The sequence below is a fragment of the Globicephala melas genome, chromosome 14 (assembly GCF_963455315.2).
Source record: "Globicephala melas chromosome 14, mGloMel1.2, whole genome shotgun sequence".
In the NCBI taxonomy this organism is placed as follows: Eukaryota; Metazoa; Chordata; class Mammalia; order Artiodactyla; family Delphinidae; genus Globicephala; species Globicephala melas.
In genome coordinates, this window is record NC_083327.1 from 47,053,055 (window position 1) to 47,066,391 (window position 13,337).

A 13,337-nucleotide genomic window follows, 5' to 3' on the forward strand; every position below is an offset into this window, starting at 1 on the left:
GAGTATGCAATAAATCCTACAAATAAACAAATTAAAAACAATAAATCCTACATGTTTTATCCACCAAAATTTCAATGCCAAAGGACAAAGTTGACTGTCCTCAATTTGTATCGCGATAACTTTTATTAGATTTACCTCCTGGATATTGTTACCAAATGAAAGAGAAATTCCTTTCATTGTGGTCTATGATAAGAAGTTAGATAATAATGGCTGAGGGAATCTAACCATCTCGTAATTCGAATGGCTTGCAGAACAACTGAAGGAATACACACTAAAGAGTATAACCTCTGTGAATCAATCCAATAAGACCACACACTTGTTGAATTGGACTAGCGTTTGACTAAACTGATAGATCACTTAATATGGCCAAAAGACAAAGCAGATTGTCCATAAATTCTGACACTCAAACCATTACGTTTTTCTTTTTTACTTCCAGTTTTGAGAATACTCAAATTAGGAGATATAAAAATAATTTATTCAGCAAAATTTGTCCAATGGTTTTCTATCACACAAAGAATAAAATACAAAGACATATACCTCTATGTGATCTGGCCCCAGGCTACTGTCTACCATCAGTCACCTCTCACTATATCTCACAATCACTGTACTCCAGACTAGCAGCCTTCTTGCTTGTCTTAGAGCACACCAGGCACATTCAGGGCACTGGCTGCTCTCTTTGCCTAGAATGTTCTTCCCCTGCTTATCTTCATTCAGGACTATGTTCAAATATTACTTCTTCAGGGAAAACTTCATGACCACTGCATATAATGCAGCACGATCTGTCATTGCCCTCTATCCTCCTTTTTTTTTTTTTTTAAATAATCGTACATATCCGTAACTTGACATTATGTTTCCATTTTCTCCATCTCACCCCACTAGAATGGCCAGGGACTTGCTTTGTTCACTGATGAATCTCCAGTGCTAAGAACAGTGCCTGGCATATATGCAGGGGCTCGGTAAATATCTGGCAAATCAATAAAAGAATGAAAATCCACTTAATCTACAAATTTTGGTTTATATTTTGGGTCAGATACCCTAAGCTCTAGATACAGACACAAATATGCAAAGTGTCATACTTTGATAATACAGAAAAATAATATATAGAATTATTAGGAGGGAGAGTGCTCTTGCCGAGTTACAATGGACTAAAAACAGTTAATTGTCTTTAATTTTAGATCACTGATGACCTTAACCAAATGTGTTCTCAGTAGTAGAGATAGACTGCACCCAATTGAAAAGAGGAGAGGTAAGGAATAGAGAAGAATAATTTTCACAGTTTTTGAAGAACTGATTTACCAAGTATCATTTTCATTCTAAAGAACTGAAAGATTAATATTAAAGAATTTGCAATGTCACCTCAAGTGTTATTAATATGTTCATACAAAAACATATATGCTTTGATATTTTTTAGATATGCAATTACTAAGAGTAAATCAGCACACAGCTAAATTAAAATAAGCACAAAGTATTCCTTACCTGAATTTCTAAAATCATTCTGTCAATCTCATCTTGTTGGCGGTCTATTATCTACAACATAGGAAATATATCAGTCTGAATCAAATTTTTTTTTCCATTGCTTTTTTGGAAGTACCAAATTTCAAGAAAACAAAAGCACAGGGAATTATGAATTTATTTTTTTTAAATCAAAGTGTGTGTGGGTTTTTTTTTTAACAAAAGTATTCATACAAAGTATCCTTTAAACAGCTGTATGATTTGGATCACACATATGTAAAACTGTAAACGTCTTACTCTAGCTCTTGATAAAACTTTAATCTTTACAATTTATAAAAATAAGTTTGGGACAGATTTTGAATAATTTAGGATGGAAAAAGATATCCTTTTGTTTTTGCTAAGAAATAATATAAGTTTAGTTTGGCTTTTATTTAAATTTAAATTAAAGTTACTTAAACTGCTATTTTCTTTCCTAATAAAAACATTCAAACTAAAAATTCCATAAGCTATTAAATATTAGCAAAAATATAAATCAAATAAACTAGATAAATTTATATCTATGCACGTATCCATATAGTATAGATTTCACTATCAAATTTCATTATTAAAGACATATACTGACCTTACTAGCATTCTCATTTTGTTTTCTCAGGTTATCATTTTCATTCTGAAGCTGTTTTGCATCTAACATGGGAAGCCGAATTCCATCTTCAAGGCATCTTTCTACTTTTTGCTGCAAACTGTTTTAGAAAGACATAATTATATGAAGAAAATAAGCTCTCTGTGCTGATTTTGGTAGATGAACGAAGTCTCTTCTTAGCGTCTATAATATTTTTTAAGCAAGCAATAATCAAGGCCTACAGACAACAGATGACTAAGTTTGAGTACCTATATTTCATACAAATAAGAAATATAACGCAGGCAGATTATCTTTTCAGAAATAGCAAATACGAGACCAGAGTCAAGAGCTGCTTAGTATGTGACAACATTAGGCCCTGGTGAAGTCCTTCATGACCCTAATCTGAGCTCTACAATCTAAGCCGTGTTCTTCCCCTCTCCCCCAAAGGAGAGTTCCTTGATTAAGATGATTATGGTAGGGAGCCTAAGAATACGGATACACGTCTTTTGCCCTGCATTTTGAGTTCAGCAAAAGTTTGTTTGTAAAGATAATTGTTGACTAAATCAGCAGAATTACACTTCTCCTTCATTAATATGAGGAACAATCTAGTTCCTTTTTACAGTAATCTGCATTTCTATCAATAACCTTTCTTATTTCCTTCAGCATTTTTACTACCTCCTTTTTGAACTTGGGATCTAGTAGACGAGAGGTCAGTTTCATTCTTTATTCTTTCAGGGAATTCTCCTGATCTTTTCATTGGGAGTGGTTCCTCTGCTTCTTCATTTTACTTATATTTCTCTGACTGTATGAGTTTAGAAGAAACAGTTACCTAGTGGTCTTGAAGGGCTTTTTTTGTGGGAGCGTCCCTGTATAGCCTGCGTGCGTCTAACGTTTTTGATGCGAGGGCTGTTTTTAGGATGGATGCCCTGCCACGTCTTTCCTCAGTGTGTGCTGCCCTAATGGGTGTGATTGGTGTTGTGGTGACCAGAGTTTGCACTGGATGCTGAGTGGGGCCTCCTCTTTGAAAAGCAACAATCCAATATATTTATTCCTTGACCTAATAGTTTCTTATGCTATGCTTTTAGCACAAGAGTTTAAAAGCTTGAGTTTATGATTGTAATGCCCTATAAAACAGAACAAACGCATTACCTCTTTTCATTTTGTCATAAGATTAAAGAAAAAGATATGTGGTTGAGTTAATGGAGGTCAGGAAGCTGTTTTGAGACTAGAGAATAGGATATAAGATGTGGAGTAATAAAAAGAAATTAAAGACCAAGAAAGCAGAAAACAGGAGAAAAATAAAGGTAGAGTCAAAGGTATATGGATTTTTTTTGGAGCTGAGATTAGAAACACAGAAGACTGAATTGTCCCAGAAATCAGAGGTTTTCTGCACTGAAATCTAAGGAAAAAAAAGTAGACCAGGCATATTTAAGACTTTGAAAATAGCAGTAAAACAATATTAACATGGAATTATCAGGAGGATTTTGACTAAAAAAGTGAGTTACATTGAGTTATATATAATTGATAGAAGCATAAAGAGTGCCTTTATTAAATTTAGTTTTTTGCTGCTTCGTTGTCTTCTTCTTCAGGATAGTGTTATCTACTTATAGTTGACAATTTATTAAGGTTTTTTAAGTTCTACAAAACAGTGCACATGTAGATGCATATATAGCATAGTTTTCTAGGTTTTTCATGAATCCAACATTAATTTTCCAGCTTAAATACATTAACAAAATATACTAACAAATAATATTCACTGCAGTTCTAACTGTATTAAATTCGAAGAGACCTGTGAGGCAAGAGATATGTGAGTAAACTCGGAAGGTGCATGGCAAACGGCCGCATCTGTTACTCTGCAGTCAGGTGAAATGGGAGCCAATTACTTCACTTTGACATGTCCCATTAAGGAGTGCAGTCCGGCTGCCCCTCTTTTTGTTACTTAGAATTTTTACTTATTCTTTGACAAAGCCATTAGATAAAGGGTTTGTGTTAATGCTTCCAGTTTTCAATTGATGTTTTTTTTTTTAGAAAACTATTCTCATCTAAAACCTACTCTTATCTAAAACCGAGATGTCAGTATGTTGCATCACATTGTTAAATCACAACTGAGACAACCTGTTTCGATGACATAATACTTCTGGTTCTCAATAATACATCTTTAAGAGAAATAATAGAGTACTAATTATAAATTAACATATTTTAAGTGAAATGCTTTATGACAAATAAGGAATAACTTAAAAATAACATAAAAGAATTACTGAAGGTTTTCTTACCTCTGAACTGTAGTTACCAACTCCTTTTCTTTCTTTTTCTGGCATATTAGCTGTGCCTCATTTTCTTGACACTGTTTTTTGAACTCTTCAAGCCTTTTTTCCATTTCCATCAAAGTCTCTTGCAAATTCTTGTTTTTTTCTTCTAGCACTTGCAGCTAAAGAGAAATTTTTTAAAGTTCATGACACAAAGAATATTAAATATGTTCCTACTAGAAACTGATACTGGGTTCTCAAGAATTAATAGACTTATGGTTAAAATTACACTATCTTCATTTCATGGATAGCACTTAACACTTTATCTCTTCCTTTGTGTAAAGGGAGCTGAGAGAATGAGATTATGGAGAAGAGGAGAATAGGGTCAGAAATTTCTAGAAGACAGAGAAAAGTGAATGATCTCAATTTGGGGATATTTTTAAAATTTTAATTGTGGCAAAATATACCTAACACAAAATTCACCATCCTAACCATTTTTAAGTGTACAGTTCAGTAGAGTTAAGTACATTCACATTGTTGTAAACTAATCACCAGAACTCTTCTCATCTTTCAAAACAAACTCTCTACCCATCTACCTCTCTGTCCATCTACCTCTCCCCTCAAGCCCTGGCAATCACCCTTTGACCTTCTGTCTCTACGAATTTGACTACTTTAGGTATCTCATACCTATTTTTCTTTATCTTTAATCTATTTATCTTTGCTTTTTTTCTTTTTTTAATTAAATGTCTCCTTTTCAATTCCTAAAATAATTACTGTAATCATTTTTTTAAAATTCTATTTTATTTAATTTTTTATACAGCAGGTTCTTATTAGTTACCCATCTTATACATATGCCAATCCCAATATTTATCTTTGTGATTGGCTTATTTCACTTAGCAAAACGTCCACAGGTTCACCCATGTTGTAGCATGTGTCAGAAAGTCCTTCCTTTTTAAGGCTATATTGTGTGTATACATCACGGTTTGTTCATCCATTCACCCACTGATGGACACTTGAGGTACTGTTTGGCTATTGTAAATAATGCTGTTATGAACATGCATTGTGAATAAACACCTGTTTGAGACTCTGCTTTCAATTATTTTTAGCATATACCCAGAGGTGGAATTCGTGGAGCATATGGTAATTCTATTTTTAATATTTTTGAGGAACCATCATATGGTTTTCAATAGTGGCTACACCATATTACATTACCACCAACAGTGCCTGAGGGATTATAATTTCTCCACATCATCACCAATGCTTGTTACTTCTGTTTTTTAGATATTAGCCATCCTAATGAGTGTACTGTGGTATGAACACATGTTTTAAAATCTATAGTCCTCTCTGTTCCTGCTCAAGCTCCTGTGGGTCCTTCTTTAGTTCCTTCATGATATCACCCTCTGTTAGTTTTACAATTTATAAATTAATGTAAACAGAAATTATATTATAGGTCTAGAGTCTACAGAATAATGATACTCCATGGATTAGATCAATGATTCTCAACTGGGAGTGATCTCCCTCCACTCACCCCAGCAGACATTTGGAAAAGTCTGCTGACATTTTTGGTTTAGGGGGGAAGGGAAGAAGCAGCACTATTGGCAACCAGTAGGTGGAGGCCAGAAATGTTGTTAAGCATCCTTTAATGCACAGGACAGAATCCTACAACAAAAAATTACCTAACCTCAAATGTCAAGAGTCCTAAAACTGAAAGTCCCATGATTAGTAAGATTTTGAGAAAAGACTGAAGAGTAGGTTTAATAGATTTACAAATAAGGCTTCAAGAGGATAGGCCTCACCAGAGTTAGTAGAAAGACTTTGGATGAGGTACTGCTAAGAAAGGAAAATGGCCAGAAGAGAAGTCAGAGGAGTGAATGGAGGTCATAGATTAAAGTATATGAAAGAATTTATAGAAAGATTAAGAAGAATGATGAAAACAAAACAAGTATCTGGAAAGATAGTCAAAAAAAGGTCCTGTTAAGCCTTGGTGGATGCCACAGAATACTGGGAAAAGTCAGAACTGAGGTGCATGAGTGTGTGCGCATGCGGTGGGGTGTCACTGGTTTAGAAATTACCTTTTAGAGTAGAACAGTAAGTGAGAGAGTTAAGACAGGTTCATTAGGAAGGAAACCGCATATTAATTAAGAACAAGAAAGATCTATTCATGCTCAGATGAACAAAGTTTCTAATTAAAGTTAATCCTAAAAACAGCAATTAAGCACACAGATTTAACTTACAATTAGCCAAATATACAACTAAAATTTTAAATGATAAAAATTTACAAAATGAATGAAAAATTATAAAAATGAAATGTCTAAAGAGTCAACTTAAAAAAGAATATGTTTCCCTCTCATTTAAAGATCAGAATTTTATTTCATGTTACCTGTAGACTCTGACTCTGTACATCATCAAGAGTTGGAAGATCAGCCAGATACTTTTCTAAGGTCTCAATTCTTCTCTGCTTTTCTTTATTCTGTTCAGATTCCTTCTGGCACTTCTTTTTCAGGCTACTGATGTATCTATCTCTGGTTTTAAGCTAAAGAAAAAGATTATGAAGCTTCAGTGGTTTTGTCAAAAAACAGTAATATAAAAGCCAACATTCTAATCTTAGGCATCACTGAATTCACCAACCGTTCCAGATATAGTTAACACCACTTCCAACTTAAGTATGATTTATCTTATTTCATAGATTCGAAGATTCACATTTTTTTCAAATTCTTGTATCATTGAAATCAAGGGTTTTGAAATTTTTATTTGATTTTACAATTGATGATATAAACTGCAGTCAGGCAGCAGTAATGATGTAGTTTTTATTGCCTGCACATGTGCAAATTTGGTCAAGGCTATTCATATCTTTGTCATTTCAACAGTATTATGTACATGTTGAATGTGTGTTGAGTTTAAATCATATTTAAAATACCTTTGAAATGTTACATTATAATTTGGCATTGAAAAATGTTATTGGGTACCCAGAAAGACAGTTTCAGGGAACAACTGAAAAATCAGTGAAGCAAGTATTCATCTCTGGAAGGATGACTTTAATTTCTTATTTATTGCAAAGTTATATGTAATGTTTTACGTGAATTAAGAAAGGAAGATATCTATAAGTAATTAAAGCTGTTTTGTTACTTACAGACTTACAAAGGAATCGCTTATCATGCACTAAAGCAAAGCAATCAAAGCCAGGGCACTCACCAAAATTACCAAATACTTAGGAACAAATAATGGGACTAGTGAGACTAATTCATACCTCAAGCAAGACTATTGTTAAGGCATTGTGTCAGACTGAACTTGTACTATATTCTCTTACTATACAAAATAAAGATGTGCCTTACCATTAATGTCACCTTAGGACTGATGAAATATGCTAACTGAACACCTACTATGGAATACATACAATTCATGATCTTTAGTAAATCCCAATTTCTGTAGGTTGAACCTCAGACTTTTATGCGCTATTTTTTTTTCAGCTTTCCACCTAAAACATACGATCTTTAAATTTTGTAGATATACTATCTCTAAAGCTCTTTCATAATCAAGATCAATTAAAAACAATGTATATACAAATAGTTGCCTAAAAAGTAAACTCCAGACTCACATTTACTTTAATTTACCAGTCTTCCAAACACTTAACATTCTTTCAGAGGCTTACAGGGTTCTAAAATATCTTTATAGCCTTTTCTCATATTCACCAGGGAAATAAGTACGAGTAATTAGTAGTATAATAGATTACTCTTTCAAATTTTATTAAAGCTAATGCTTGTCCACAATCCAGTTTCTTTCATGCCTTATCTAACTTATTTCAGTTCCAATGTATAAAAACTTTTATTAAAACAATTTCAATTGGAAAAACAAAACACAAAACAAATATACACTACCAAATGTAAAACCGATAGCTAGTGGAAAGCAGCCACAGAGCACAGGGAGATCAGCTTGGTGCTTTGTGACCACCTAGAGCGGTGGGATAGGGAGGGTGGGAGGGAGGGAGATGCAAGAGGGAAGAGATATGGGGATATATGTATATGTATAGCTGATTCACTTTGTTATAAAGCAGAAACTAACACACCATTGTAAAGCAATTATACTCCAATAAAGATGTTTAAAAAAAAAAGAAAAAAAACTCCCAATTTCAATTGGAGAAACAAATGACATCGCATTTCATCTATTCATTCCATCAATAACGTTAGGATTCACTTAGGTCCTTGGGTAAGGAGCAACAATGGTAAAACAGACAAAACCTTTTATTTGGGCTTTCTTAGGACTAAAATCAAGTATGCTGGTGTGACAATTTAACTTTTGATCTATCAGAACTCACAGACTGTCGGCCCTGGCCGTGACCTGAAAGACCATATAATCCTGCTCTTGCCTTAGCAAATGACCCTGTAAATTACAGAAGTAAACATAACTACCAGCCTATTTTTACTGCATGCTCCCTAATTTACACTTAATTGTTTGTGTCTTAAATGTGACATAATTGTTTAAGTGACATAATTGTGTCCTCAAAAAGCAGCCACTGGAATAAGTTAGTCATGCTGTCTTCTATGCAAAGGTGTCCTAGGTTTCTTCTTTTCCTTTGGTCAATTCTCTTCTTTGCTATCATGTCAAGCTTGCTGCTCTTGATCACAAATCTCGGCCAACACTCTCCTATTGGATACCATCTCTGTTATTTGTGGCCACAAGCTGATCACACATAATTACTGGATCTTTTTTATTTTTTCCAGCCCTGCTCACTGATGAGAAGCTCTTTATTTTCTGTTTTTTTTTTAACTTCCAAGTTTTATGTTGTTGCAGATTAGCAGATCAACAGAGGTTACTGAATTCTGAACTCCAGTAATTACCTACAGGTAAATGAGGCACCACTAATAAATCTTCCCTATTCTAGTTATAAAAAGTTAAGTAAAATTTCAAGGAGGTATTATGCAATACTGAGATCATTCCGAGAAGGCAATTCCCCATTTCAGAAGAGGTTTACAAACAGATTTATTTTTCTTCATTTTAAATACAATTATTAGAAGAAAATAGATTAGGGAGAAAATGTTTTCCAGTAAAATTTTTATAAATTATTATTAGAACCAAGGCATCAGCTGGAGAGTTAAATTGTCTTGAATTTTACTTCCAGCTTTTCAACAACTTCTATCTACATGCAACTGGACAAATTACTTAACTTTTCTCAAAATTTCAGTAACCTCATTTTTAAAAAAATGGGGTACAGTATATACCTCATAGGGTTTCTGTGACACTAGGATTGAATAAGAAAATGCATTTAATGTACATTAACATACTATCTGGCACATAAAAGAAAGTGTTCAACAAAGAGTAACTTCCCTTGTTATTCTTACTTACCGCATTAAATGTTTTTCTGTCTTAGAATCAGTCTTGATCAGGGTTACTGAGACTAAATGTAGAAGGAAAACAATGCAATCTAATCTCATGTGGGCCCAGGGTGCTGTTTAGTTGATGCATGAGTCTAATTTCCTAGCTTCTACACTCCCTTCAAGAACTCAGGTCATCTCCATGTCCTCTGACACAAAGTCTATATTAACCCCACTCCTCAAGGTCCACTGGTATAGACACATCCATTCTTAATTGTCTCACTTCACAGAGAGGCTATTTCTCTTCTTTTCCAAGAGGAACTCTTCTACCTTGGCATCTGTTATCAACATTCTCCTATTTCTCCTTAGGAATTTGGTCCATCGTGCACCCATTCTGACATCTTCGATATCTCTAATTATTCTTTCCCTCGTCCTTTGTTGGGGTTATCTCATTCCCTGCTCTCCCTTTGTGGCAAAAATCACCTGAAAGCATTTGTTCATTCATTCATTCAATATGCCAGGGACCACGGCTGGTGCTACATATGCTACAGTGACACATTCAGATACATCCCTGCCTTCACAAAACTTACAGAGATGTATAAAAAACATAGCAACATTCAAATTTGTGCTGAGAACAAAATGCTTTAAGCATGTATAAGAAGCGGTTGGAGGGAAAATATATCTAAGTTGAGACTTGATAAAATATTGATAAATAGGTGACTGGGGAGCAGGAAAAGAGAGCCAAGTATTCATCAGGCAAAGAGGACACTTTATGTAAAGAACCTATACCAGAAACAAGGTCTGACCTGCTTAACAACTGTAAGACACTATACCAAGACACAGTGTACCAGAGGGAGACTGGTAGGGCCCAAGGCTATATAATTAGGCAGGCTCTTTCAGGTCATAGAAAATATTAAATTCTTATTTTAAAGACAATGAGATGGCATTAGTGGGTTTTAACCAAGTAAGAAAAATGACTGGATCTTCATTTTAAAAGGTTCATTCCTCCATACTATTAAGAATGGATTTGCAAGGCTGTGGAGCACCTGGAACTCTCACTCATTGGTAGTGGAAGTGTTAAATGGTACACACACTTGGGAGGACTGGGGTAGTTTCTTATAAGTTAAACATCTACACTATGAACCAAATGACCTAGAAATTCCACTATTAGAAATTTCTCCAAGAGAAATGAAAACTTATGTATACCAAATAAAGTCTAGTATAAGAATGTTCACAGCAGCCTTATTCATAATTTTCCCAAACTGCAAACAATCCAAATATCCACTAACAGGACAATAGATACATTGTGAGAGATCTATATAATGGAATGCAACTCAAGGATAGACAGGAACAGACTACTGATACGTGCAACAACGCAAATAAATCTCAAAGATATTAAGGGAAAGAAAACACACACAAAAGAACATATATGGTATGACTCCATTTATACAAAGTCCAAGAAGACTCAGAACTAATCTACAGTGATAAAAAAGTGTTTTGGGGACCTCCCTGGTGACGCAGTGGTTAGGAATCCATCTGCCAGTGCAGGGGACACAGGTTTGAGTGCTGGTCTGGGAAGATCCCACATGCCACAGAGCAACTAAGCCTGTGTGCCACAACTACTGAGCCTGTGCTCTAGAGCCCACAAGCCACGACTGCTGAGCCCACATGCCACAACTACTGAAGCCTGTGCGCCTAGAGCCTGTGCTCCGCAACGAGAAGCCACTGCAATGAGAAGCCCGCCCACCACAACGAAGAGTAGTCCCCATTCGCCGCAGCTAGAGAAAGCCCGCGTGCAGCAATGAAAACCCAATGCAGCCAAAAATAAATAAATAATAAATAAAATTTATTTAAAAAAAAAGTGTTTCAGGGAAGGGAAGAAGACTGACTAGAAAGAAGCACAAGGGAACTTCTTGGATAACTGAAATGTTTATGATCTCATTTTAGACAGTGGTTATATGGGTATACAGTTGACCTTTGAACAACAAGGGGGTTGGGTTGCTGACCCTCCATGCAGTATACAACTTACAGTCGGCCCTCTGTATCTGCTTTTTCCTCCACTATACCACATGTGTAGTATTTACTACTGAATAAAATCTATGTATAAGTGACCCGCACAGTTAACCCATTCCGTTAAAGGGTCGACTGTATACTATTAGCAATATTCATAAAAACTGAACACCCAAGATCTGCACACTTGACTGTATGCAAATTATGCTTCAATCTTTAAAAGTATAATAAATAAAATACATAGAATTACAACAACAACAAAAGTGATTGAGGAGAACAGGTAGACAGGGCAAGGGTGAATTCAGAGACACCAATGAAGAGGCCATTACAAAAGCTTTGCCAAGAGCTAAGAACCTGGACTAGGCTGGTAGTGTTGGACAGGTTTTGTATAGATTTAGAAGACAGGCTTGATTAACTTAGTAGAGTTTCTAGCATGAGTAACTGAATACACAGCAATGAACATTGAAGAAAATGTTGTTTTATGTCGTTTGAGAATAGGGCAGTCAGAAGGCAAAATTAAGAACTGATTTTAGACATGAGAAGTCTGAAGTATTTTGAAGACATCCAATTAGGAGCTGTCTCATAGGTAGGTAACATATAAACTGATTTTATTAAGCAACAGACATGAAAAATAATAAAAGATGAGAAAAATTTAGATAAAACATAAAAATATATTTTAAAAACTGCCTCCACTGAATCTTCACAATTTTCACACAATCTTTTAATTAACAAGTTTCAGGTGAGAAAACATTTTAATCCCTCCCACTTATGTATGACCGATGGATATTTCCATAGCTCCCTCCAGATTGTGGTATTAGATAAAGCCCAAAAAATACACAAAAGAAACAAGAAACAGTACCTGTTTCAAGATACTTTCAAGTTAGCCACAATAAAATACATCATATAGCTGAGAAAGAGAAACCATGTAAAATTTGTCAGTTTTTTGGAAGATAAAAATTTTAGCTCGTGTGTGTGTGTGTGTGTGTGTGTGTGTGTGTGTGTGTGTGTGTGTACTGACTCAAAAATGTCAATGAGCTCTCAATTAATAGCTCCAAACCTGCCTACAGAAATCATGGTGACGCCTCAAGATCACTTGAAGGGAAGGTTAGTTAATAGAATAATAAGCTGGGTATAACAAGAGAAATCTAAAACCAATTATGCAACTAAGTAGTAGCTTAAGGATCTATGCCTCTTCAATAAATCAGGGCTAGCTTGTATCCTTATCTTACTTGATCTTTAATGATACTAGAATGGAATGAGATGAAGTCTGTGAAAATACTGTAATAAAGGCAGAAAGGTCAAATAAATGGACAGATGTATTGTGTATATAGAGGTATCTGGCTTTCAGCTACTTATTCTGAATCAAGGGCTTCAGCTTAAATAACGTGAAGTCATGTGCTTCTGAAAGAAGGACCACTTTCATTTCATTTACCAATCCTTCATATCCCACATTACAAAGACACAGGGCCCCAAAAGGAAAAGGAGAACAGTTATTGGTGTCACATCTCAGTGTAGACAACTAACTTTAAAAAAAGCTTTACTATTACTTAGAAAGACATAATATAATACACAGTGGTATTTTTATCTCTCAAAAAAAAATGCCTGGATTTTTGTAGATAGCACAGGGTTTCTCAAAAGTTACTGTAAAACTAATCACTTCAATGTAAATAAAACCTGGTATGACACCTGGCATACAATAGA

At 34.8% G+C, this 13,337-nt stretch overlaps 1 protein-coding gene across 1 annotated transcript in view; it reads right to left on the reverse strand.

Moving 5' to 3' along the window:
• The window catches only part of CEP85L (centrosomal protein 85 like), a 154,910-nt gene that overhangs the window by 25,314 nt on the left and 116,259 nt on the right, over window positions 1-13,337 (reverse strand). The window contains exons 7-10 of the mRNA XM_030853595.2: window positions 6,698-6,850; window positions 4,345-4,499; window positions 2,075-2,192; window positions 1,477-1,527 (exon numbers count right to left, since the gene is read on the reverse strand). Of these exons, the coding sequence (XP_030709455.2) occupies window positions 1,477-1,527; window positions 2,075-2,192; window positions 4,345-4,499; window positions 6,698-6,850 (477 nt within the window). The remainder of the gene's footprint in view (window positions 1-1,476; window positions 1,528-2,074; window positions 2,193-4,344; window positions 4,500-6,697; window positions 6,851-13,337) is intronic.